Consider the following 21,372-nt stretch of genomic DNA (forward strand, 5'->3'; position numbering starts at 1 on the left):
CCACTAACCCCCACCCCCAGACCCCTCTGCCACCACCAACCCCCAACCCCAGACCCCTCTGCCACCACCAACCCCCCACCCCAGACCCCTCTGCCACCACTAACCCCAACCCCAGACCCCTCTGCCACCACTAACCCCATGTCACCACTAACATTCTCCCCAGAACCCCCTGCCACCACCAAGCCCCCCAGCAGCAGGCCCCTCAAGGAAATCAAGGTTATTGTCACAAACTGAGCTCCCAGTGACATCCACTCAAGCAGGGGGAAGGAAAAGCCTCCCTCCTTTTCTCCCAACCACAACAATCCTAAAGGCTTCATGGACTCTGGAGAAGGGAGGAGCTGAATCCAACCTGGGCTGCATCTTTATCAGGCCAGTTGGCAGCAATTCATCCTGTTTTTTTCCCTCCTCCCTCTAGCACTGGGTGATGCTCATGCTGTGTGGTGGATCTCTCCTGTGCTGCTGCTCCTCTTACCCCTTGGGGTGCAAGTAGGAACATACTGCAGGTACACAGCTTGGAATCTCTCTTTAAGGTTGCAGAAGGAATTTGGAGGTAGCACAGTACCTGCCAAAAGCAGGATTGGCACTCAAGGGACTAGCCTACAGCCTCCAAGGGAGATTATATTCCCTGCAAAGACACACCTGGATGCACCAGGAGCCCAGCCTGCAGCTTGGGGCTTCACAGGGCTGAGGTGCCACCTGGTGCCACATGCCCAGGGAAGCTGTACTGGAGTACAGGACAGCCAGTGAGATGCTGGAACCTCCCCTGGCCTGGAGCCAGCCAACACCCTGCCCTGCACCCTCCTGTCAACAGCTAGATCAACTTTCTGCAAGATGGGGCAAGAGGGTGGTTCAAAGAGCAGCACACATGCCCCCTGCTGAGTCACCTCCAGTTCCTCTTCACGGGTCTGCAGCTCCCCTTCAGAAGCACAAGGCACTCAAAGCAAAGACCTTGGGGGTCAAGCAAAGGGCTTGGGATGACACAGAGATGGCACAGGGGGAGCCCAAAACCCCCTTGTGAAACACAGGGGCTGGCAGAGCTTGTCATTCCCAAAAAGGTGGAGGTAAGGAGCTAGAGGGTGAGGAAAGGAGAGCTGGTCCCCACTGCTGGTCCCCACTGGATTCAGTACACCCTTCCCAACCCTGACCCTCCATCCCTTCTTGGCACCACAAATCAAACTGCTGTGAACACTCTCTCATGAGGCAGAGGACACTACTCAATCCCTTCCACACACTGAGAGTGGGCTTTTCAGCACCACAGCACGGTGCATCACCCTGCAGATGGAGAGCAGGGCAGGCAAGAGCCTGTGGGCTTGAGGGCAGAGAGCTGAGTCTGCAGCCCTGGCTCTGGTAGCAGATTCATTGCACAGACTGTCCTCATCTGCCTCCAGCTGGAGAAAAGTGACAGAAAGAATTGGCAGGGGGTGGTGACTGTCCTGGAAAGGTACATCCAGGACATCAGATGCAAGCTGAGGAGAGCTGGAGCAGCTCTGCCCAGCAGCCTGGCGCCCCAGCAGGCACCCAGCCTTGCCAGCTGCTGCAGGCTGAGATGCTCCCAGCAGCAGAGGAGCTACCAGGCACTCCTGTTTGTAGCTGCCCAGGCCTGAGGAGTAGTTCCAATGAAGACCAAGGTAGAAACTGGTCAGATTGTGCAGGCAAGGAGAAGGGAGAGACATCTATCATTGTTCTCATTCATCCTCTTTCTGCTGGGCAGCTGCCAACAGCAGGCAAGATGAGCTGCACTCAGATGGACTTCTGTTTCCCTCCACAGCCTAGGCAGAGCATCTGCAGTGAGCTGAAGCAGAGAGCTGGCTGGCTGTGGCCAAAGGGACTTCTTGCTCTGCCCCCTCCCCTTCTGTTGCACTTTGTTTCAGGCACCTCTGCAAAAATAGTTCATTTCCTCAAAGTCTAAAGGAGGTCCCTGGCTGAACCAAAAGGCTGCTGAGCCACTGAGGGGGCCTCCCAGAAAGAAACCCCTAAACCTGTGTGCAGGCAAGTTACTATTTCCTGCCCTGAGAAACCAGGGCTGGGATGGAGAGGGTCACCTTTTCATCCTCCCAGCAGGCCAGAAGAGCTCAGAGAGCTGCAATACCACACTGGCTGTTTGTTCAGAAAGCTGCCCAGAGCTGAGCACAGAACAGAAACATGAAGCCAGAAGCCTCTGAGAGAGAAAAAAGACTCAGGTCAAGGGCCACCAACTCTGTACCACCAGGCAGAGTAGGGGGAAGAATGGCTGAGCTGCAAAACCCTCCCTGGACCAGCACTCATGGCCCCCTCTAGAGTGTGAACCACCATGGAAATGCAGATGCCTACAGTCCCAGGAGCCCCACAGCAGCATTCCTCCCCCCTCTTGCTGTGGGGAGCTGCTGAGTGTGTGGCAAGAGCTGCTGGCCCAGCAGCCTGCACCAACTTGCCTGCTGGGTTAGTCTTAGGTAATGCATCAAGGTACTGGGTGCTTGTCAGGGCTTCCATTAGCCAGGGGTAAGGATTAAACCACCACCAGGTGCTGCCTTCAAGGTCACTTTCAGCAGCAGCTAAGCTTCAGGGAAGAAATGAGGAGAGCCTCACAGGCAGAGCCAATCAAGCTCTGAACCAACCTGAGCCCAGGTGTTTGCAGCAGCAGCAGCAGGGGGAGAGCAGCTGGTGGCTCACATCTGGGGGGCTGCTGTGTAAGGCAGCAGCTTTTGGGCATGCTCTTGTTAACCAGAGGGTGCTGTGCCCTCTGACTGTACTGATCATGGTCCTTAACCAAGTGCTCAGCATGCCTGCAGGCAACAGGGCTTACAGCCAACCCTCCTAGCAGCTGGCTGGAGAAGTCAAGCCCTGGAGGGATGCAGGGTGAGCAGGCAACCCCGTGGAGCACCCAGTAACTAGCAACTGCCCTCCAGCCCTCCCTGCAGACCTCTTCAACTCAGAAGCCAGGGCTCAGAGAGCTCACCACAGGGCTCAGAGGAGGCTGACGAAAGCTTGCCTCAGCTCTCCCTGCAGCTGCTGACAGGTGCTCAGGGAAGGAGGGGGAGGCCAGTGCTCATCCCTACAGCTCACAACTGCAAGCTGCTTTCTTTCCCTTGCTGGGGGAGGCAAAAAGCTGATAGTCTCTTCCCAAAACAGTGGGGGAGTGGGGTGGGGGTTTTCTGTTGGCTGAGTTTGGCAGGGGGGGGAGGGAGGGGTTCCCCCTAAAGAAAAGAAAAAATCATGTAAAAAATAGAATCACTTTAATAAGATGAAAACCCCACCAAAAAAACTAATTTCTGAAGGTCCTTTGAAACTGTAAAGCCCTCTTCATGGACTCCCAAGGAGCAGAAGACTCTCCTGTCTAGAAGAAACTAACTACACATGGAAACAGCTGGGGGTGGGCCAGGGCAGGGGAAGTATCTGGAAAGATACAGGTAAGGGACACTGTGAAAAGCTAAAGCCTCCACGTTTGACCAAGTCCAAAGTTCCCCAACCTGCACACCCCACAAAAGAATACAGGCTCAGAGAGGGGGGACAAGGAGTAAAGGTGGTGTTCCTGCTGGTCACTTAAAGATGAGAGAGGGTAGGATAAACCAGGTTGGAAAAAGACCTTTGAGATCATCAAGTCCAACCTCTCACCCAACACCATCTGATCAACTCAACCATGGCACCAAGCACCCCATCCAGTCCCTTCCTAAACCCCTCCAGGGATGGGGACTCCACCACCTCCCTGGGCAGCACATTCCAATGGCCAATCTCTCTTTCTATGAAGAATTTCTTTCTATGAAGAATTTCTTCCTCATCTCCAGCCCAAACCTCCCCTGGCACAGCTTGAGACTGTGTCCTCTTGTTCTGGTGCTGCTTGCCTGGGAGAAGAGACCAACCCCCACCTGGCTACAACCTCCCTTCAGGGAGTTGCAGAGAGCAAGAAGGTCTCCCCTGAGCCTCCTCTTCTGCAGGCTAAGCAACCCCAGCTCCCTCAGCCTCTCCTCACAGGGCTGTGCTCCAGACCCCTCCCCAGCTTTGTTGCCCTTCTCTGGACACCTTCCAGCATCTCAACATCTTTCCTAACCTGAGGAGGCCAGAACTGGACACAGGACTCAAGGTGTGGCCTAAGCAGTGCTGAGCGCAGGGCACAAGGACTTCCCTGCTCCTGCTGGCCACACTCTTCCTGATGCAGGCCAGGATGCCCTTGGCCTTCTTGGCTGCCTGGGCACACTGCAGCCTCATGTTCAGCGTACCATCAACCAGTCCCCCCAGGTCCCTCTCTGCCTGGCTGCTCTCAGCCACTCTGACCCCAGCCTGTAGCTCTGCCTGGGGTTGCTGTGGCCAATGTGCAGAACCTGGCACTTGGATGTGTTCAATCTCCTGCCCTTGGCCTCTGCCCATCTGTCCAGCCTGGCAAGGTCCCTCTGCAGAGCTCTCCAACCTTGTAACTGATCAACTCCTGCCCCCAGCTTGCTGTCATCTGCAAATTGACTGCTGATGGACTCAATGCCCTCATGCAGATCATCAATGAAGATATTGAACAGGATGGGACCCAGCACTGATCCCTGGGGCACACCACTGGTGCCTGGCTGCCAGCTGGCTGTGGCACCATTCACCACCACTCCCTGGGCTCAGCCTCCAGCCAGTTCCTAACCCAGCTCAGAGAGCTGCTGTCCCAGCCAGGGGCTGACAGCTTGGCCAGATGTTTGCTGTGGGGAATGGTGTCAAAGGCCTTGCTGAGGTCCAGGCAGACTACATCCACAGCCTGCCCCACAGCCACCAGGCAGTCACCTGGGCATAGAAGGAGCTCAGGTTGGTCAGGCAGGACCTGCCCTTCCTCCATGCTGGCTGGGCCTGGGCCCTTGAAGGCCAGTAGCATACTCAGGTGGCATTAAGAAGAGTGCATCCAGGAGGTTGCTCTCCTCCTCTTCTCCTCAGCCCTGGTTAGGAATATTGTGCCCAGTTCTGGGCTCCCCAGGTCAAGAGGGACAAGGAACTACTGGAGAGAGTTCAGTGGAGGACAATGAGGATGATGAAGTGACTCAGCCTTATGAGGAAAGACTGAGAGACCTGGGGCTGTGTAGTGTGGAGAAGAGAAGGCTCAGAGGGGACCTTCTCCATGTCTGCAAGTGTCTGAAGGGTGGCTGTCAGGAGGATGAGGCCAGGCTCTTTTCAGTGACAGGACAAGAGGCAACGCACAAACTCAATCCCAAGAAATTCCATCTCCACATGAGACAAAAAGAAACCTTTTTTCCTGTGAGGGTGGCAGAGCCCTGGAGCAGGCTGCCCAGAGAGGTTGTGGAGTCTCCTTCTCTGGAGGGGCTCAAAATCTGCCTGGGTGAGCTCCTGAGTGACCTGCCCAAGGTGGGCCTGCATTGCAGGGCGGCTGGACTTGACCTCTGGAAGTGCCTTCCAGCCCCTAGCATTCTGTCATTCTGCTGTGTTGGTTCTTCAAGGGTTGGACACACAAAGGAGAGCAAAAGCCACCCAGAGAGGGCAGAGGCAGAGCTGAACAGAGACTCACCATCCTCAGGCACCGTCCACAGCCTCCCAGTTGAAGCACAGCTCAGCCTCTTCTGGATCCTTCCACTGGCCTCACCTGCAGCAAAGACAAGCCAGAGCAGAAGCTCAGCCCAACAGTGCTGATACCTCAGTATGAGCACAGAAAGGAAAGCCATCAAGAGCCCAAGAGGCCAGCACTCTGCACCTATCACTGCAAACCTCTTTAGTGCCCTGCTCAGGAGCTGCTGGAGAGCAGATTCAGCACCCCTGGGGGACACCAAAGCCTTCTTGGTCAGCCACTACTGTGCACAGAAGACTTGTTCCCCAGCAGGGCACACCAGCCAGGACCCCAGGGGTACAGAAAGAGGCAAAAAAACCATCTCAGGGGAGCAGAGGAGGGAGCTGAAGGAACCTTGGAAGGATCCTTCTCCATAGGAAACTTCAGGGCTTGGAGGAGATTGCTATGACCCTGGGAAGAGGAAATGACGTCTACAGTCAACTCTTGCTCAGCCCAGGAGGTAGGGCAGGGTGCAAGAGCTCAGAGTGACAGGCAAAAGCCAGCAGCCCCTTCTGCCAGCTTCCCTTGCCAGCAAGGCTGGTCACAGGAGGGGAAGGGCCCAGAGGCAAGACCTGAGCAAAGGTCCTGCTCTGAGATCCTTTCCCATAGCACTGCAGGGTCCCACAGGTGGACCTTTGGATTTCCCCTCCCTTGAGGTCTGCAGGTCTCTCTGATCTGAGACCATTTGGCAACCCACATCTCTCTCCTCTGTCCTGATTCTTGCCCTGCAAGTGCCACAGAGGGCTCTGAAGGACACACCCCTGACACTGCCACCAGCACAGGCTGGGAGCCTGGAGCTGCTCTGTGCCCTCCTGTTCCCAGTGCTGCTCCACCTGGCCCTGCAGCCCCTCCACTGTGCACAACTCACATGGAATCCTGCACATGTGGGGCCCTGTGCTCAGCACTGCTCAGGCCACACCTGGAGTCCTGTGTCCAGTTGTGGGCCTCTCAAGTTAGGAAAGATGTTGAGCTGCTGGAAGGTGTCCAGAGAAGGGCAAGAAAGCTGGGGAGGGGTCTGGGGCACAGCCCTGTGAGGAGAGGCTGAGGGAGCTGGGGTTGCTTAGCCTGGAGAAGAGGAGGCTCAGGGGAGACCTTCTTGCTCTCTCCAACTCCCTGAAGGGAGGTTGTAGCCAGGAGGGGGTTGGTCTCTTCTCCCAGGCACCCAGCACCAGAACAAGAGGACACAGTCTCAAGCTGTGCCAGGGGAGGTTCAGGCTGGATGTTAGGAAGAAGCTCTTCCCAGAAAGAGATATTGGCTATTGGCAAGTCCCTCAGCACTGCTCTGGGATGTGGGAGGGAGCTCCCACCAGGCTCCAGCACTGCTGACAGGCAGGAATCATTACCCTTTGCCTTGCAATAGAATCAATAAGTTGGAAGAGACCTCAAGGATAATCAAGTCCAACCTCTCACCCAACACCTCCTGACAACTAAACCATGGCACCAAGTGCCACATCCAGTCCCCTCTTGAACACCTCCAGGGATGAGGACTCCACCACCTCCCTGGGCAGCACATTCCAACATCTAACAACTCTCTCTGGGAAGACCTCCCTCCAAGGCCAGGCCCAGCCTGTTCCTGGGGCAGAAACTCCTTCCAAGGCCAGGCCCAGCCTGTCCCTGGGGCAGGAGCTCCCTCCAAGGCCAGGCCCAGCCTGTTCCTGGGGCAGAAACTCCTTCCAAGGCCAGGCCCAGCCTGTCCCTGGGGCAGAAGCTCCTTCCAAGGCCAGGCCCAGCCTGTCCCTGGGGCAGAAGCTCCCTCCAAGGCCAGGCCCAGCCTGTCCCTGGGGCAGAAGCTCCTTCCAAGGCCAGGCCCAGCCTGTCCCTGGGGCAGGAGCTCCCTCCAAGGCCAGGCCCAGCCTGTTCCTGGGGCAGAAGCTCCTTCCAAGGCCAGGCCCAGCCTGTCCCTGGGGCAGGAGCTCCCTCCAAGGCCAGGCCCAGCCTGTCCCTGGGGCAGGAGCTCCCTCCAAGGTCTCTTCCCACCTAGAGCAGACTTTCCCACACTCTTCAGGCAAATCACCTCCTGGCTCACACTTCACTTAGGGAAAGAAGAGACTCCAGGGGCAGCCTGTGTCACCAGGCAGAGTCTCTGCCATCTGGTGAGTGACAAAGCAGGTGAGCAGCACAGTCAGCAAGGGCAGTAGAGAGCTCAGCCTGCTTTGTGCACTGCTCTGCAGACCTCTGCAGCCTGCTGCCACCGAGGGACACAGGAGGACTCTCCCTGCAGCATGCTTCCTACCCACTCACTGGGTCATTGCTAATGGCCACCTGAGTTGCTCCCTTCCTTCCTGCAGGAGAGGTCTGTAATCACCAGGAACTGCACCTCTCTTGGGCTAGGTCCTGCTTGAGGACCTAGCTCCTGGCTCCCATCCCCCCCAGGCCATCCCAGCAAGCCAGTTGCCCAAGAGAAGGCAGCTCACAACAGCCAGGGCTCTGCATTAGCTCAGCCTGCAGGAATGCTGCTGCTGCTCCTCTGCTCCCAGGGCTTCCTCATTCTGCTCTTCCTCCCCCTGCCTGGGGCAGGGACTGATCTGAAAGAGCTGCTGAGGGTTTGTGGGGCACAGGAAGCAAGGAGATAGCACAGGACCTCAAGTGGTGCTTGTAGCACCAAGGGAAGCCTTGGGCCTCCAGCACTGCCTGGATTACACCTGGCCAGGAGTCCACCCATGGGCAGGCAGCTTTGCTTGTGTGCTCCTGCCCTGCATCCCAAATGCAGCCTCTCTCAGGCCACCCCTGGAGTCCTGTGTCCAGGTTAGGGAAGATGTTGAGCTGCTGGAAGGTGTCCAGAGAAGGGCAAGAAAGCTGGGGAGGGGTCTGGAGCACAGCCCTGTGAGGAGAGGCTGAGGGAGCTGGGGTTGCTTAGCCTGGAGAACAGGAGGCTCAGGGGAGACCTTCTTGCTCTCTCCAACTCCCTGAAGGGAGGTTGGAGCCAGCTGGGGGTTGATCTCTTCTCCCAGGCAAGCAGCACCAGAACAAGAGGACACAGTCCCAAGCTGTGCCAGGGGAGGTTTAGGCTGGAGGTGAGGAGAAAGTTCTTCCCAGCAAGAGAGATTGGCCCTTGGGAAATGCTGCCCAGGGAGGTGGTGGAGTCCCCATCCCTGGAGGTGTTCAGGAAGAGCCTGGCTGAGGCACTTGGTGCCATGGTTGAGTTGATCAGATGGTGCTGGGTGAGAGGTTGGACTCCATGATCTCTGAGGTCTTTTCCAACCTGGTTAATTCTATTTTATTCCTTCAGGGCTGGCTGTGGTCCTCCTCCTTTCAAAGGCTGCCTCTTCAACCCTCTGCTGGCTCTGCTGCTGTGGCTTCCAGCCAAGCAGTCTCCAGCCTCCAGGGGGGAAGATGGCAGCTGCCCAAGACACCCAGCACCCCTGCCCAGCACCTCTCGTGGCTGGCACCTATCAGCTCCCCTGTGGAAGCTGTGTCCATGGGTTTGCAGCTGCTCAAGGAGCTGTTTACCCCAAAATCCAGGTCAGAAGCTCCCCTCAAATCTTGGTCAGAGGGGATGGGCTGGAGCTGGCCACCTGCTATGCTGAGGCAAGGCTGACACTGCCAAAGGAACTGAAGAGGAGACCAGAGACAGACAAGACAAAAAGAAGGATGAGACTGGAGAGGAGACAAAAGAGCAGAATGCCCTTTTGCACAGATGGAAACCACAGCCCTGAGCCTCCTGCTGCTCTGCAATCATGGGCAGAGGGCAGGCTTCATGCCCCCAGAGCTGGGGGCTGCCAAAGCTGGCAGCTCACTGCCCTCTCCATCACTCAGCTGGAGGGAGGGCAGGACAGGGCCAGTGCTGCCAGCCCTGCTGAGGGGATCCTGCTCAACACACCTGGGGCTGGGGGGAAGCAGAGAGAAATCCCTCCCTTTGCCTGAGCATTTTTACAGCCTGGATCCTGCCCTGGCACTGTTCTACCAGAGCCAAACCCTCTGAGCACAAGGAAGTGGCAGAGCTGAGAGGACTCATAAACCCCTCCCCTTGTGTCCCCATGGGGCTGTGGCCCCTGGCAGCCATGGGCTGTGCTACCTCCTTGCACAACCAGCCTGCTCCCCCAGGGAGCTGCCTCTCCTCTCCCCCTGCAAGCCAGGGCAGGGCAGCAGCCAGCAGGAAACCTCTGCCCTGGTCTGCTGCAGATGCCAGGAGAGAGGCAGGGGCTGCAAGAAAGGAGCCTGGTGAGAAGGGCAGAGATCTGCCAGCTGAGCTGGACCCTTCCTGCTCCCAGCCAGCACCTGAGCCAGCCACTGCCCAGCCAGGGCCTGCTCTCCACTCTCTGAGCTGCTGGCTGCCTCTCAGCCACAAGCCAAGCCCAGGTCTCTCTCTGACTGGGCTCCTCTGTCCAGAGCAGACAGGGAACTACTGCAGAGAGCCCAGCAGCAGCTGTGACCATGCTGAGGGGCCTGGAGCATCCCTGGGAGGAGGAAGGCTGAGAGCCCCGGGGCTGAGAGCCTGGGGAAGAGCAGCCCCAGAGCTCAATGATTACAAACACCCTAAGGATGGGGGCAAGAAGAAGGGGGCAGTCTCTCTTCACTGGCACCCAGTGACAGGAGAAGGGGCACTGGGCACAAACTAGAGCACAGGAAGTTCCACCTCAACAGGAGGAGAAACTTCTTTGCTCTGAGGGTGCTGGAGCAGGCCCAGAGAGGTTGTGGAGTCTTCTCTGGAGGGATTACAAACCTGGGCAGCCTGCTGGGAGTGACCCTGCGTGGGCAAGGGGCTTGGACTCGACCTCCAGAGGTCCCTTCAAGGCCTATCAGGCTGGGATTCAGTGACAAACTGGACAGAGAATCAATGAGGTTGGAAGAGACCTTAAGTCCAAGCTGTCACCCAACACCTCCTGACAGCTAAACCATGGCTCCAAGTGCCACATCCAATCCCCTCTTGAACCCCTCCAGGGATGAGGACTCCACCACCTCCCTGGGCAGCACATCCCAATGGCCAATCTCTCTTGCTGGGAAGAACTTTCTCCTCACCTCCAGCCTAAACCTCCCCTGGCACAGCTTGAGACTGTGTCCTCTTGTTCTGGTGCTGCTTGCCTGGGAGAAGAGCCCAACCCCCACCTGGTTACAACCTCCCCTCATGAGATGGGGAACCTGACCCTGCTAGCAAGCAAGCAGGCTGGCACACCCCAGCAGGAACATTGCCTCTGCCTCTCCAGGGAGGTGGCAGGAAAGCACACCCCTGCTTCACCAGCTCTGCACAGGACCTTCCCAGGGAAGCTGGTGCACAGCCTGATGGCCCTGCCTGCTCCACACCTCAGCCAGCCAGCTGGAGCAGAAACAGCAGGGATGGCACAGCCACTCCCTGGGCCCATGGCCTGCTGCTGGCACGCTGCAGGGAGCACAGCTCTCTGGGAGGGAGGGAGGGAGGAAAGAAAGGAACCTGCTGGGGGGCACAGAGGTATTTCAGAGGCACAGGGAGAGCCTTGGGAAGGTGGGAGACAGGCAGGGAGCAGGGCTCTCTGGGAGGGAGGAAGGAAGGGTGCCTGCTGGGGGCACTTCACAGGCACACAGGGAGCCTTGGGAGGGTGGGAGATGCAGCAGGGAGCAGAGCTCTCTGAGGAAGAGGAAAGAAGGAAGGAAAGGAGCCTGCTGGGGGGGCACAGAGGCACATAAGGAGCCTTGGGAGGGTGGGAGATGCAGCAGGGAGCAGAGCTCTCTGAGGAAGAGGAAAGAAGGAAGGAAAGGAGCCTGCTGGGGGGGCACAGAGGCACATAAGGAGCCTTGGGAGGGTGGGAGATGCAGCAAGGTACAGAGCTCTCTGAGAAGGAGGAAAGAAGGAAGGAAGGGTGCCTGCTGGGGGCACTTCAGAGGCACACAGGGAGCCTTGGGAGGGTGGGAGATGCAGCAGGGAGAAGAGCTCTCTGAGAAGGAGGGAGGAAGGAAGGAAAGGAGCCTGCTGGGGGGGCATAGAGGCATTTCAGAGGCACAGGGAGAGCCTTGGGAGGGTGGGAGACAGGCAGGGAGCAGAGCTCTCTGAGAAGGAGGAAGGAAGGGTGCCTGCTGGGGGCACTTCACAGGCACACAAGGAGCCTTGGGAGGGTGGGAGATGCAGCAAGGAGCAGAGCTCTCTGGGAGGGAGGAAGGAAGGGTACCTGCTGGGGGGCACAGAGGCGTTTCAGAGGCACACAAGGAGCCTTGGAGGGTGGGAGACAGGCAGGGAGCAGAGCTCTCTGGGAGGGAGGAAGGAAGGAAGGAAGGAAAGGAGCCTGCTGGGGGGCACAGAGGCATTTCAGAGGCACAGGGAGAGCCTTGGGAAGGTGGGAGACAGGCAGGGAGCAGAGCTCTCTGAGAAGGAGGAAGGAAGGGTGCCTGCTGGGGGCACTTCACAGGCACACAGGGAGCCTTGGGAGGGTGGGAGATGCAGTAGGGAGCAGAGCTCTCTAGGAGGGAGGAAGGAAGGAAGGAAAGGAGCCTGCTGGGGGGCACAGAGGCATTTCAGAGGCACACAAGGAGCCTTGGGAAGGTGGGAGACAGGCAGGAAACCCCAGTCCCAGCGCCCAGCCTCAGCAATGCTGCTGGGCTGCAGCTCTGGGTGCACACCCCAGGCAAGGTGGGTGGCCTCCCTGGCAACTCCCTGCTCCTGGACTGGGTTTTAATGGCTTGTAAAACTTGGCCAACTGTTGGGAGCTGGAGCAGAGCTCCCTGTGCTCAGGGCCTGCCCCAGGCACAGCCTGGCTCTGAATTTCAGCTACAAGGGAGGAGCTGGTCCTGAGGAGGTTCATGGGGGGGGAAACCCAAGTGGCCCAGCTGAAAGCAGAGATGGCAGCAGACCCAGGCAGGAAGAGCCCCAGCAGCCTGGTTTGGAAACTGCCCTCTGAAGCCTCTCAACTAATTAGAGGCTAAGAATCTAATTGTCAGGCCACCCATTTCCACACAAAGCAGAGTGTGTGGGGCAGCCCTGGTTATTTTAAGCCAGATTACAGGTCTGAGGGCTCTAATAAAGGCTGCTACCAGCTGCTCTTCAACAGCACAAAACTTTTACTGATGAATAACTCTTCACAAGGAGAGCTGGGGGGGAGGAAGGGGGGGTACCAGAGCTCAGGAATGCCCCAGTCACACCAGAGGATGGTGACAAGCTGCCAAAGCATTCAGATTGCTCTGCAACACTAAGTGATCATCATTCAATTGCACTGTGGCTGTAAGCAGAGGCAAGGTCTGCATCCAGAGATCCAAAGGCAGCCACAAGATGAAAGGCTGCTGGCAGGCCACAGGTCACCTACCTTAAAGGTGCTCAGTCACCTCCCATGTGAGGTGCCAGACAAGATGCAGGCAAAAAGCCTCCTGCAGGGAGCTACAGAAGCAGCCAAAGGCAGAGGGAGGAGGGGGGGTGAAAGGTTGGCACTGCTGTCCCCAGCTCTGCCCTGCTGCCCAGCTGCCTGCAGGTGGCCAGAGCTCAGACAGCAGGCTTGAAGCAGGAAAAGGAAACCAACCCCCAAAGCTCATCTAGTGACCCAAAGCAAAACATGAAGCTTCAACCCAAGGGAAAACACAGAGGAGATTTGCTCAGTATGCTGAATATTGATGCAGGGCTCCAGGCAGCTCTGCTGACAAGGACATAACTCAATCCAGTTGCTGGGTAGATGGAGTTCCAGAGTGGGATACATGCCACCAAGCTCTCCTCAGAAGCTGCCTTGGGGGGGTTTGGGGTTGGTCTTTTTACTGCTAAGAGTAGCAGCTCAGATCCTTTCCTTTTTGGCCAGGTTGGAAGGAGTGAATCTCCACAGGGCTCTGAGTAAGCAGAGCTGCCCTGGGCACAGCCCACCCCTCAGCTGCTCTTCCCCAGACTGAATTTCACATTCAAAGTCAACTAGGATAGGATAGGATAGGTTGGAAAATACCTTCATGATCAGTGAGTCCAACCTCTCACCCAACACCATCTGATCAACTAAACCATGGCACCAACTGCCTCATCCAGGCTCTTCCTAAACACCTCCAGGGATGGGGACTCCACCACCTCCCTGGGCAGCACATCCCAATGGCCAATCTCTCTTTCTATGAAGAATTTCCTCCCAACAACCATCCTGAACCTCCCCTGGCACAGCTTGAGACTGTGTCCTCTTGTTCTGGGGCTGCTTGCCTGGGAGAAGAGACCAACCCCCACCTGGCTCCAACCTCCCTTCAGGGAGTTGGAGAGAGCAAGAAGGTCTCCCCTGAGCCTCCTCTTCTCCAGGCTAAGCAACCCCAGCTCCCTCAGCCTCTCCTCACAGGGCTGTGCTCCAGACCCCTCCCCAGCTTTCTTGCCCTTCTCTGGACACCTTCCAGCAGCTCAACATCTTTCCTAAACTGAGGACCCCAGAACTGGACACAGGACTCAAGGTGTGGCCTAAGCAGTGCTGAGCACAGGGCACAAGGACTTCCCTGCTCCTGCTGGCCACACTCTTCCTGATGCAGGCCAGGATGCCCTTGGCCTTCTTGGCCCCCTGGGCACACTGCAGGCTCATGTTCAGCCTACCATCAACCAGTCCCCCCAGGTCCCTCTCTGCCTGGCTGCTCTCAGCCACTCTGCCCCCAGCCTGTAGCACTGCCTGGGGTTGCTGTGGCCAATGTGTAGATTTGGGGTCAACAGGAGATGGGCTCCCAGCAGACAGGAGGCCCTACCATGTCACTGCAGAGCTCCTGCACATGCAGCACCCATCCTGGGTCCTGCAGGACGGTCTCAGACCGACAAGGAGCAAGACACAGACATCATCTCCCTCAGCCCACAGCACTGAACCACAGGATGCACAAGAGCTGAACCATCCCAGCTTACCCACAGCCACTGTGGCACTGGGAGAGGGCAGTGGCTTGCAAACCCTTCCTGGGTGTCCAACCTAAAGAGCCAGTTCAAGATTAGAATGTCCTGATAGTGCTTCCCTTTCATGCTTAACACCCAGGAGCTCTTTGAAGAGTGATGAGGCCCCTCCTGCACTCCACACAGGAACATCCAGGTTTCAAACACAGGATTGTACCCAGGAGATCAGCCCAGGACACATGAACAGGAGCAGCTTAGGTTTCAAACACAGGGCTGTACCCAGGAGATCAGCCCAGGACACATGAACAGGAGCAGCTTAGGTTTCAAGGATGGAACAGCACTCCAGAGATCAGCCCAGGACACATTAAGCAGCTCTTGCAGGACTGCAGAGAGAGAGCAGAGAAAGCTGCTGCAGGCAGACTGACTGCACAGCATCAGCCTAGTGGAGAAATTCACCTTCTGGCCCTCAAAAACACAGCCACATTTGGCTGGTGCTTTGCCAGCCCTCATGCACACTCAGAGCCACTTCACAGAGCCAAGCAGTGGAGGTGTCACAGTCTCACAGTATAACTAAGGTTAGAAAGGACCTCGAGGATCATCAAGTCCAACCTATCAACACAGACCCCATGACTAGACCATGGCACCAAGTGCCACATCCAATCCCCTCTTGAACACCTCCAGGGATGGGGACTCCACCACCTCCCTGGGCAGCACATCCCAATGGCTAACGACTCGCTCAGTGAAGAACTTTCTCCTCACCTCGAGTCTAAACCTCCCCTGGCACAGCTTGGGACTGTGTCCTCTTGTTCTGGGGCTGCTTGCCTGGGAGAAGAGATCAACCCCCACCTGGCTACAACCACCTTTCAGATAGTTGTAGAGGGCAATGAGGTCACCCCTGAGCCTCCTCTTCTCCAAGCTAAGCAACCCCAGCTCCCTCAGCCTCTCCTCACAGGGCTGTGCTCCAGACCCCTCCCCAGCCTTGTTGCCCTTCTCTGAACACCTTCAAGTCTCTCAATGTCCTTCTTAAACTGAGGAGCCCAGAACTGGACACAGGACTCAAGGTGTGGCCTAACCAAAGCAGAGTACAGGGGCAAACCAAAACAGAGTACAATGACCTCCCTGCTCCTGCTGGCCACACTCTTCCTAATGCAGGCCAGGATGCCATTGGCCCTCTTGGCCACCTGGGCACACTGCTGGCTCATGTTCAGGCAGCTGTCAATCAGCACCCCCAGGTCCCTCTCTGTTTGGGAGCTCTCAGCCACTCTGACCCCAGCCTGTAGCTCTGCATGGGGTTGCTGTGGCCAAAGTGCAGCACCTGGCACCTGGACTTGTTGAATGCCATCCTGCTGGACTCTGCCCATCTGTCCAGTCAGTCAAGGTCCCTCTGCAGAGCCAGGTGTCGGAGGCCACCCCCGAGCCAGAGCCCCTATGGGTCACAGAGCCACCCAGGTGACATTGGGGCAGAGGATTCAGCCCTGCCTGAGTGACAACTCGACATCAAGGAGAAGAGAAACAGGACCTGCATGTGGCAGCTGCAGTGGAGGGGAGCTGTGCAGGGATAGGGTTGCAGAGAGCAGGCCGGAAGCCAGAGCCAGGCTGGGAGAGCAGATCCCTAGGGAAGCACTGAAGGAGCGGCAGAGCAAGTTGAGGGAAGGGATTCCAGGAGCACAGCTGCTGTGGAGTCAAACCTCCCAAATGGTGAAGAGAATAATGCAGAGGTTCTGCCAAGCTGCTGGGTTTGGCTGCAGCAGCTCTAGCCTGGCAGGGAAGGCAGGGTGAGGCATGGGACCTCAAGCTGAGTGGGTCACCTACAAAGGACTTCGTAGCATAGTATCAACATCCAGCTCTTCCATCTCACTTGCAGTGTCCACCTGAAAACATGAAAGATGAAGGATGTGATACTGCCCAAAGCAGAGTAAAGGAACATTCTAATGGTCCAAACATCAGTGAACAAGTGCTATGGTGCCAGCCTGGCCTCTGGGATAAGGGTCTTGGGGAAGAATGAATTTGAAGGTGAAGAATTAGTATCATAGAATCAGTCAGGGTTGGATGGGACCACAAGGATCAGCTAGTTCCAAGCCCCCTGCCATGGGCAGGGACACCCCACACTAGATCAGCCTGGCCAGAGCCTCATCCAGCCTGGGCTTAAACACCTCCAGGGCTGGGGTCTCAACCACCTCCCTGCACAACCCATTCCAGGGCTTCACCACTCTCATGGGGAAGAACTTCCTCCTCACCTCCAGCCTGACTCAGCATGGAACTTGACGGGGGGATAAAAAAGGCAGGCAGAGGAAGGAGGTGAAGTGAGCAGCAGCAGAGGTCAGCTTTGCCTTTAACAAGGGAGATACTACACAGCATGGGGAAGGATTCAGGGGCAGGTAAGAAACTGAGCATAAAGGAGAAGTGGAATGGGGCAGTGGTGCCTCTCTGCCCTGCTGAGACCCCCACCTGGAGTACTGTGTCCAGCTCTGGGGCCCTCAACAGGAGGACACAGACCTGATAGCACCTCCAGGCTGAGGGAGTTGGGGTTCTTCAGCATGGAGAAGAGCAGGCTCTGGGGAGACCTTAGAGCAGCCTTCCAGTAGGAGGAGGTAACAGGAGAGCTGGAGAGGGACTTTTCACAGGGGCTTGTAGTGTTAGGACAAGGGGCAGTGGTGTAAAAGCAGAGCAGGGCAGGTTTGGGTTGGCCATCAGGTAGCAGCTCTTTACTAATAAGGTGGTGAGACACTGGAACAGGTTGCCCAAGGAGTCAGTGGAGGCCCCAGCCCTGGAGACATTCAAGGTCAGGCTTGATGGGGCTCTGAGCAACCTACTCTAGCTGTGGATGTCTGTGATGATGGCTGCAGGGTGGTTGGACAAGATCTCTAGAGGTCCCTTCCAACCCAGTGCACTCTGTGGGTGGAATAAAGAGCACGGGATCAGAGGTAAGAGGGCAAACCAGAGGAGAGCTTGTGCCTGGCACAGAGAAGAGGAGCACTATGAGAAATGCAGAGGGGGAGGGCACACAGACACAGGACTCTGACTTTTCCCTTCTGAAACAAGATCCTCTGCAGCTGAGCAGAAAGGCAAAGCAGCCTGGAGAAGTCAGGTGTGCCCAGAGCAGCCCCAGGCTGAGAAGGCAAAGCTCATGTTTAACAAAGACCAGAGCAGACCCCACAGGAGCCTTGGAGCCCACAATGCCACAGGCATGCCTGGGCCCAGAGTGCCACGATTGATGTGCTGCTGCCAAAAGTGAGAAGAGACCTGAGAGGCTCTGGGGAAGTAAATACATGAGAGGAGAGAGGAACTGGAGAGAGCAGAGCTTGGGAAGAGCAGCACAGAGCCTGAGGGCAGAGACACTGGTGGCACCAGGGCCCTCTGCTCGAGCTGGGCTGGCATGAGGACCACCAGGGACCCCAGGAAGGGAAAGGCAGTGAGGCACAGGCAGGTTTAGGGTTCATACTGGTGAAGGGTGTAGGAATGAGGATTGCTGAGGGTGGAGGAGACAGCAGAAGCAGCAACCATGGAAGGAGGGGTTTGGGAATGCAGAAGAGGGTGTGGAGAGAGCTGGAGGGGGAAAATGGGCAAAGAGGGCTAGAGCTCAGGGAAGGAAAACACTGCCAGAATGTGAAGAACACCCAGCTCTGTAGGCTGGGCCTGAGATACCCAGGCAGTGAAGAGCTGCTGCCCAGCTCTGTGCTTCAGCCCTAGGGACAACAGCAAAGCCAGCTAATGACAACTCGTTTTGTGGAAGAGTGAAGGAAAAGGGGAGGGGGAGATCCTGATGGCACATCCAAGCTGCAGGATGACTTCTCCAGCACCATCCATCCCATCCTTTCCTCTGCCAAGGTCACCCTGCCATGTCTCTGTGCCAGGAGTCAGGAAAGATGGATACTCAGAGGAGCCAGTAAGCAGCTGACACTGTGTGCCTGAGCAGCCAGACTGGCAGACCAGCTCGGAGGACACCTGCAGCAAGAAGGGTCCAGCAGCGCCCCCCAGATGTCACCAAGGTGTGCAGGATGAGGAGGGAAGGGAACAGAGCCCAGGTGCTTTGCCAGACCCCTGAGGAGCACTGCTAGCCATGGCTGCCATGGTTTGCAGCAGGATTCATTCCAGCAGCCTGCCTGCCAGCTGATTCTGCTCTGTGCATTAGTGAAGTGAAACCAGCATTTCAAGGGGAGGGCAGGAACTGCAGAGGAACCCCACAGACTGCAGACTGAGGACCCTTGCAGCCCACATTACTCAGGAGCATCTTTCCTCCTACCTAAGCCAAGCAGCTTTTACTCTGCAGAAGCAACCAAAGGGCTGGGGGCAGCCGGTGGCACCAGGTGGCAGCAGCACACCAGGGATGCTCCCCTACCAGGGCAGCCTCTGCCTCCTCCTTCATCTTCCTGACTGACTGGCAGAGAACAGAGCCTGGCAGAGGCTCCACACCATGCCACACACGCTGCCACTGCCGTGCTGATTCATCTCCCAGCACAGCCAGCCCCAAGCTGAGGCACCAGCAGAGAGCCAGACAGACCCTGCATTCATTTCAGTGGCACATGAAACCTAAGGAGCCCCCACTGCCCCCTGGCCCATCCCCACCCTCCAGGCTTTTCATCCCCAGCAGGCAGAGAAGGGATTTTGAAGGCAAGGCTCCAGGCTGAACTCCAGGATGGCTGGACTCAGGGAGACAGGAAGCACAGCTCTGGCAAAGGTTTCCCAAGCCCCCCTGTAACTCCAGCCTGTTGTTCTCCAGTTTTGTTTGCTTTTCTTGAGGGGGAAAAAAACAAAACAAAAAGAAAAAGGCAGTTGGGACATTTCAAGTCACAATTAAGCCTTTATTCAACTGCAAACAATTGCCTGGTTCCTACCCAAAGCAATGCAGATGGAGCCATCCCAGCTGCAACCCAAGCTCCTGCTCCTCTCTGCCTGCAGCCCCGGCGCGACGCAGGGGCTCCAGGCAGCCTCCTTCCCTCTCTTTCCACCACCCCATGCACAGATTTTTAACTCAATCTCAGGAAGGAAGCAGCAACAGCTTCAAGGAAACGGGGCCTGCCACTACTGAGGTCACATCCCAAGCCTCCAGGCTGGAGCAGTGCTGTCTAAACTGGTCCCTGTGCAAACACTCATTTCTTCTGCTGCAGCGGGAGCGCTCGCCTTTCAGCTCCCCTCGACTTGTGCAGCCCTTTGACAGGCCTGGTTTTGCTTTGAAAGGCAGCCTTTGTGACTGCAGGGGGAAAAAAAAAAAAAACACAGAAAAGAAGCCTGAAATATGTGACCCAAATGCACCAGGAGGCTCAGAAATCAAAAGGGAAAGTCCTGAAGTGGGCCGCTCCCCCTCTCCGCCCCACTCCAACCTGCCCAAGCCAAGCTCGAGACTCTTCAGAGCACCCAGCTGGGTATTTTGAAGCCATTTCAACCAAACAGCAGCAACACAACTTCAGCCTTGTTGCTAGGACAGCTAAAATTTCTCTTATTCTTTTATCCAGGTGCATAAACATGCCCAGCTGATGTTATTTTACAAGTGCTAAGGTTTCCAAGACATCTGCCTGCGGCCAAAGGGCAGAACCGATGGGGGGGGAATCGCCAGCTGGAGGCCAGGCAGGATTCATTTGGCATCCAGGCTGGCACTAGACTAAAGTGGTACCTGCCTGCAAGCATCTGAACCCCCAGTGGGAGAGAAACAGTGTCTGAAAGAAAAAAACCCTGCTGCTGTTATTGCAGGTGAGCACATGCCCTGTAACAGTCCTGCAGCACAGCCCCCAGGCAGCCACGCTTGCAGCTCTGTCTGCGCCTCCTCAGCACTGAATCCCACCCCCCCAGCACTGAATCCCACCCCCCCAGCTTTAGTTCTGCACATGCTGCTGACCAGAGGCAGAGCCCAGGCTCCAACATCTGCCTATAAAAGGTCTAGGAGAGCCTGGTTGCTCCAAGGGTACTTTTCTTCCATGGGAAGCACTTTTCAGTTGCCCACGCAACCACGGAGCTGGAAGAGCTATGAGTGATACTAGAGCAGGTCTGAGGGAACAGCATCACAGAATGGTAGGGTTTGGAAGGGACCTCTGGAGATGATTGGCTCCAATCCCCCTGCCAGAGCAGGAGCACTTAAAGCAGATCACAGAGGAAAACATCCAGGTGGGCCTTGCAAGTCCCCAAAGGTGGACACTCCACCACATCTCTGAGCAGCCTGTTCCAGTGCTCTTCCACCAGCAAAGTAAAGAAGCTCCTCCATGTGTAGAGCTTCCTATCTTTTCAGTTTATGCCCACTGCCTCTTGTCCTCTCACTGGGGACCACTGAGAAGAGTCTGGCCCCATCTTCCTGACACTAAGCAAAATAAGATCTCCCCTCAGCCTCCTCTGATCCAAGCTGAACAGACCCAAAGACAGCAAAGCCCCAAGGCTGATTCTCCTGACTCACCCAAACCAAGTCCAGCTTCCCCAGCAGCCTCCCCGCAACCTGCTGCACCAACAAGAGGAGGAGGATCCTGTGCCAGGGTAGCCAGGGTCTGCAGCTCTGACAGCAACCTCCAAGCTCCTGACACGTGGATGAGAACACATCTGCTGAGAACTCCTCCTTGCTCCTGGTGGAAGCCTGGTTCCACTCCACAGCTCGCACTAATTGCTCCATTATCAAATGAAGCACACAACTCCACCTTCCACAGGAAGCACTCTCTATAGCAGGACGGTGAACATCTGCTCAGGGTTTCTACCACCACACTACAGGAAGACACAAGACCACAAGATGAGAGGAAAGCCCTTGAGAGCTGTTATTAGTAAGTGAAGAGCTCACTTTCGATTACACGTTGGGCCTGAATCCTCTCTTCGTGCGTTGAGCACAGCCAGCCAGCAGCCAGGGCTGTCAGCCCTGCAAAAGGCCTGGCCTGAGGGCAGCTGCTCTGGGTGGCCTCATGGTGACAACAGCCTGCATTCAAAGAATGGCTTAGGTTGGAAGGGACCTCAAAGATCACCTAGTTTCAACCCCCCTGCCATGGGCAGGGACACCTCCCACTAGCCCAGGTTGCTCAAGGCCTAATCCAACCTGGCCTTGAGCACCTCCAGGGAGGGGACATCCACAACCTCCCTGGGCAACCTGTGCCAGTGTCTCACCACCCTCAGAGTAAAGAATGTCTTCCTAATCCCCAGTCTAAAGCATCCTCCTCCTCAAGCTTCAATCTATTCCCCCTTGTCC

General features: G+C 56.6%; 1 protein-coding gene across 3 annotated transcripts in view; it reads right to left on the reverse strand.

Moving 5' to 3' along the window:
• The window catches only part of MTMR4 (myotubularin related protein 4), a 72,069-nt gene that overhangs the window by 38,099 nt on the left and 12,598 nt on the right, over window positions 1–21,372 (reverse strand). For 2 of the 3 annotated variants that reach the window (XM_068169250.1, XM_068169252.1), the window contains exon 2: window positions 5,465–5,539. In XM_068169250.1, the coding sequence (XP_068025351.1) occupies window positions 5,465–5,467 (3 nt within the window). In that variant the 5' untranslated portion in view covers window positions 5,468–5,539. Of the gene's footprint in view, window positions 1–5,464; window positions 5,540–16,031; window positions 16,094–21,372 lie in introns of those variants that run through there. The other variant, XM_068169251.1, reaches the window with a different exon arrangement.

Source organism: Melanerpes formicivorus, unplaced genomic scaffold, assembly GCF_026170545.1.
Source record: "Melanerpes formicivorus ecotype bairdi unplaced genomic scaffold, bMelFor1.0.p_v2 SCAF_173, whole genome shotgun sequence".
Taxonomy (NCBI): domain Eukaryota; kingdom Metazoa; phylum Chordata; class Aves; order Piciformes; family Picidae; genus Melanerpes; species Melanerpes formicivorus.